Below are 5,867 nucleotides of genomic sequence, written 5' to 3'. Positions count from 1 at the left end.
GGTTCTTTTCCCTTGCACACCCAGGACAAGTCATTAACGACTCAGTAATATTCAATGGATTTAATTTGTAGTTTTTTTGTAGATAAATTGTAGATACTTTGTATTTTCTGAATGAATAGATGCTTTGTATTCTGATTGTAGATGTATTGTAGATAGTTTGTAGTTTTGTGTAGAATTTTTTGAGATAACATGTAGTATAAATGCAATCTGTTTTTTATTGCAGCACATTAATGTTATAATGTATTACTTGAGAAAAAGAGGCAAGTATGGCCCCCAAAACAACACCAGATTTACTACAACAGATTGTGTTTTCAAGATTAGGATTGATCAGATTTATGAAAAGTTCAAAAATTCTCCTCAAGAAAAGAAGTTTTCTGTAGTCGAACCCCAGGATGTTGTAGCAGAATATATATTGGGGTATAGACTACTCGCAAATGTTGCATGAGATGAAGTTGATTATGTCATCATACACGTCAACATTGTAGAAAAATTCCACTGGGTGTTGGTTGTTTTTGACATTGCAGAAAGGTGTCTTTATGCGAATGATTCCATGGTCTCTTCACGTAATCATCCTATTGTTGAATCTTGTGTCGACAAGTTTTCTATTATTATCCCTTTGTATTTGTCATGCACCGGGTTTTATGGGAAGCGGAAAGATATCAACTTCAAGAATACAAAAGCATACATTGAGAAAGTTGTTACCGAACCTCTTAACATTCAGTGGATAGTCGGAGAGATACCACAGCAAAAAGAAGGATCACTGTAACAAAATTCTTCTTTTTTTTTTATACATTTAACCATTTTTTTTCCTGATGGTTTGGTAAATATTGACATTTTGTTATCTTTTTGCAGAGATTGTGATGTATTTGTTGCTGCCGTTGCAGAGTATGTTAGTATTGGAGAATTATCAATTCCCCCAGAAGACCTTTCTGATATTGACCAACACCGTAAACGCTATGGAGCGCTCTTTGGGACTATGCTAGAAAGAAGCAGGAGCTTGGGGCAATTAGTGATAGTGAGGTGACAGGCAAATTGGCAAGGAGGAAATGTGCACCAGCTTTGAATGAGAAAACACGAGTCCAGAGGAAGAAGAAGTAGTTGTAATCTTTTGAATGGAACATGTAGTACAATTGTGTAGTTGATGCTAGTTTATAAGAAAGATGATAGACAATTTTTTGAACATTTTAGTATGTTTTAATTGTAGCACACTTGTGCTACAATTATAGTAGCCTTTATTTTTTTTTATCCAGTATTGTAGTTCAAATGAAAACATTCTGTTGGGTTTATATTCACTTGTTGAATCTTTACAGTACTTGATCTTCATTATTTTTAGCATTTAAATCATTTCCAACTGAAATTTTATACAGTTATTTTGATCTACATTATTTCCACCATAAAGCTTCTTTCTACCAGAATTTTAATCTATATATTACGTCAGCTACAGATATTTTGTAGTTTTTTTGTAGTTGTATTTGTAGATATTCTGTAGATTATTATAACAGTGTGTTTTGTTTCTTTTATATTTATTTTGTTGAATGTAAACAATACTTCATCTACATTATGACTTGGTTTTTAACTACTTTCCTACAGGTTTATAATGTATATACTCTGTAAATTCCCGATAATGTATTTTTTAGTAGTTTTATTGTAGATAAACTGTTAAAACACATTAGCAACTATGTAAAGTATTGCATATATAGTAAAAAAGTTATAGATTATATATATATATATAGAGAGAGAAAACATTCATAAACAAATCAATATAAGAAAGTATTATCTCATTATAGAAACATCATAACTAACTACATTATGATATTTAAAAAAACAACTATTACACATCAACATCTGTTATCCAAAACTAACCAACAAATTTTCATCAAATATTCTGTTAACTACATAGAATTTTATTTCATTTTGGGTGCATTCTTGCAAGATCTTTTGTTATGCCCTTCTCCTCCGCAGTTGCCGATGAAACCTTGTACTTCTTTGAATTTATTTCATCATATGTTTTGTATCTTTCTTTCTGAGGTCTTCCTGGCTGCCTTTTCCCTCCTTTGGATGGATTTACTACTTCTTTAGTTATATGTTGTGGCACATTCCATTTGCTTTCATCAGGCAGCAGATTTACTGATATTTCATACGTACGCAAGAGGTTCACCTTTGTGTAATAAGGAGAACAATATTCTTCAAAGGACTAATCCATTTGTCTTAAAGCAGCCAAAGCATGCGAACAAGGTAGTTCATCAAGCTGGAATTGCTCACAACTACATTTCTTATTTCAAGACAAATAATATAGCACCTCATACCATCTATTACTGTATGTATGTAGTCTGTTGAAGCCCTCACCTACGAGTACATTACAAACAAAAAACAATTCATATAAGGTTAAAATCAAGCTATATACAAAATATCTACAAAATATCAATAAAAAAACTACATTGTGCTGTTTATGAATTTGATTCAATAAATAATCAGATCTTACTCTAAGCTTGTGCGACAATGTTCTGTTGTCATCCAACTCTTTGTTGAATTTATATCCAGGGTATATGAATGTACCCTTTGCTTTCAATAATTTTACTTTCGTCCAACGTTCAAGAAGGGTCCTCATATACTTTAATAATTCTACTATCGGCAACTCTCTTACATATTTTGTTATAACATTCAACGACTCTGCGATGTTTGATGTCATAGTCCAAGTTCTGTTCACCGTTGCATGTACTCGAGACCATCTATAATATCCAATATCGTATAAGTATGCTTTAACACGGGGGACAATCTCCTCAATCTTTGACATCCTTTCATTAAATTCATCAAGTGTGTATGACCGCACCGTGGCAAAGTATAATTCACTTAGCTTAAGATGTCCCTTCTTGAACTTTGCCCATATATTTGTCCAGATATGCCACATGTATGAATGATGTGGCATGCCGGGATAAACAATAGATGTTGCCTTCAAGATACTCTTATTCCGATCCGAAACAACACACATGTTTGCTCTTTCACCATACGCGAGCTTGAATTGCTCAAAAAACCACTTCCATGATGCGACATTCTCTGAATCAACAACAGCATATGTCAATGGTAATATGGTACCTACATTATATGGCAATAAGCAATTAATTGGCTACAACAAAAATGCAGAAGAAGACATATATATACAAACTACAATTATTCTACAATATATCTACAATTAATATGCAAGTACTAAAAAAGAATACAAGCTACAATATTTCTACTAATAAAACTTCAGTACCTGCTGCATCTATTGTACTGGCTATTAGCATTATTCCCCTATACGCTGACTTTAAAAATATCCCATCAACTACTACAATTGGCCTACAATATTTCCAACCACTGATTGACGTACAAATCACAACAAATACATACAAGAAACAGTCATCGTCTGTCTTCTTCAATTTAACTACAAACCCCAGATAAGTTTTCTCTAGAATATACAAATAAATTAAATAACTAGGCAATTTACTGTAGGAGTCAGCAGGTTGATCTCTCAAAAGCTGTAAAGCCTTTTTCATTGCTCTCCAGGCTTGCATGTAGGTTAGATTCACGTCGAGTTCAGACAATATGTCAAATTGAATGTCTTTTGGGGTGTAAATTTTCTTAGGATCAGAATATTTTGGAATAACCATGCTACCAACTACTATGGCAGTAGGTTTGCGTTGTATGAATGTATTGTCCATTAAAGAGCATGTGTGTTGTTTGTCGAAATTTCTGACCTTGAACATTGCATAATCATTTATGCTAGTTGCCTTGAAGTGTCATGTACAGTTTTCACCAACACATATCAACCAGTAGCTACAAAAAAAAATATATTTTAAACAATGGGTTAAAATTTAGATTAAAAAAAATTATTTTAGCTTAAACAATCACATTATACAATAATAAATACAATATAACTATAATTTTGCTAAACATTATCACAAGGAAAACTGAAGAAGTAAAAAATTATAAATAAACTACAAAATTAAAAAAATAATAATATTTGACTATTCATATGTTCATACCTTCTAGCACTAGATCTTTTAACCCTGAATTGGAACTTGTGCATGACAGAATAGTGCTTCATTGCAGTTGCAATTGTTTCCTTGTCTTGGTATACTTGTCCTACTTCAATAGAACTTGGTGTACTATCTGTTATTATTATACTTTCATATTCCTCTATAACGGGAGATGTTGGCATATCAAGTAACGTTAGTATTCCAGATGAATCTGCATGAAAATAAATATAAATATTGTTATCACCAGTTTGTAGAAAATTTGTAGATAATTTATAGAAAGGTTGAAATTCAGTATTTCATATTAATTTTTCACATATTTTGTAGTTTTAATGCAGAATAAATGTAGAAATTTTGTAGATACTCATTGGTGATACTCAATTCCATATTGAAATTGCGAACAATTATACATAGTGGATATAATCCTAAGTTTTTGTTTTCCTTTTTCGTCTCCATCTATACACGAACATCCATATCGTTACTAATTTCCATTGGAGGACAATGCTCGTTGACAATGTATTTGATTTCTATAATTTTTTCGGATGTATCAATCATTAATTGCTGTGCTATTGTAGAAATCAATAAACTATAAGTCGCATCGTCATCGGCTATAATGCCATCGACCTCGAATTCTCTAAATCTCCCGTAGCTATCCCAATTCTCATTCAGTTGTAGCATAATTGGTATTTTCACCATAATTGCTTTTGTTGCAGAAGAATTGTAGAAGATTTTGTCGATTTTTATTTGTGAAATCGGCAAAATCAGAGAAAATGTTGAAACAGAGCTTAGCACAAAAAACAGAGTACTGGAAGTTTGTAACGAAGTAGACGATAGTGATTACTGTGCGTGATTTGCGTTGGAAGATTTGAAAAATATTTAATTCCCCCTTTTTAGCTCACCTAAATAAGGAATCCTACAGCTATAATGATTCCTTATTTAATGCATTGTATATATTATGTAGAAATACTATTAACATGAAGGGTAATATGCAAACTTTGAACATATTTGGTAATATAGTTTCCTACATGGTATATGAACGAAAATTTCCCTTTAGCTAATTGGGTCACTCACACTATAAGGTCAGGCCGTTTTCTGTTGGACCTCTCTTGAGCAGTCGTTCCTTTTTGTATTAGTGGATTTTTACCTAGCTATACTTTATTAGAAATTTATTTATTTATATTTCCTATGTTTTGTAGTTTTTAATAAGTATCTAGATTTTTGCTTACAAATTATATACATTGCTCCTTAAAAAGCTCCCACCCCATTATATGTGTCTTCAATTAAGGGATCCGATTACATCCTTTCCTTTTTTTCCCTCTCCTCTTCTCTCTCATTTTCTTTACATCAAAATTCCTCAATCTACACCCAGAATCTCCATCTTCTCTGTTCCTACCATTGCCAACAACTTTATATTATTAAAAAATTATTAATTGTATCATTCTTTTGTTGGGATACTGGACAACACTGAAAATGAAAAAATATTCAGGAATTATATGATAATTGTGTCAGATACATCAATACCTAAAACATAATATATCATACTTGTATCTAGTACATTAATACTAAAAATAATACATGATACAATACTAACAAATTACTATACAATTATCATATATTTGTGATACAAACTGTGAAATTCGTCATGAACTCACAACTGCTCGTAACAATATACAATTATCATACATTTGTAATATAATTCATGCAACAATTATGATACATATACAATTATAATACAATCGCGATACATTTCTGAAAAACTGTGATACAATTATGATCTTCATCTTATTCAAGTTTCAGTCATAACTCTACATTAAAAATCTAATATAATTGTATTAGTACTGTATCGCATATTGT

At 31.5% G+C, this 5,867-nt stretch overlaps 1 protein-coding gene across 1 annotated transcript; it reads right to left on the bottom strand.

Moving 5' to 3' along the window:
• Positions 1-1,909: 1,909 nt before the first annotated feature.
• LOC104210149 (uncharacterized) lies at positions 1,910-5,278 on the bottom strand. Its single transcript, XM_070152348.1, has 6 exons — positions 5,251-5,278; positions 4,023-4,227; positions 3,254-3,354; positions 2,483-3,093; positions 2,307-2,346; positions 1,910-2,184 (listed from the first exon to the last, which is right to left on the bottom strand). Exons 1-6 carry the CDS (start codon positions 5,276-5,278, stop codon positions 1,910-1,912), a joined length of 1,260 nt encoding a protein of 419 aa, XP_070008449.1.
• Positions 5,279-5,867: the final 589 nt, after the last annotated feature.

This window comes from Nicotiana sylvestris, chromosome 7, assembly GCF_000393655.2.
Source record: "Nicotiana sylvestris chromosome 7, ASM39365v2, whole genome shotgun sequence".
Lineage (NCBI taxonomy): Eukaryota > Viridiplantae > Streptophyta > Magnoliopsida > Solanales > Solanaceae > Nicotiana > Nicotiana sylvestris.
Note: the sequence above shows the minus strand (reverse complement) of the source record. Positions and strands in the feature narration are given on the sequence as shown.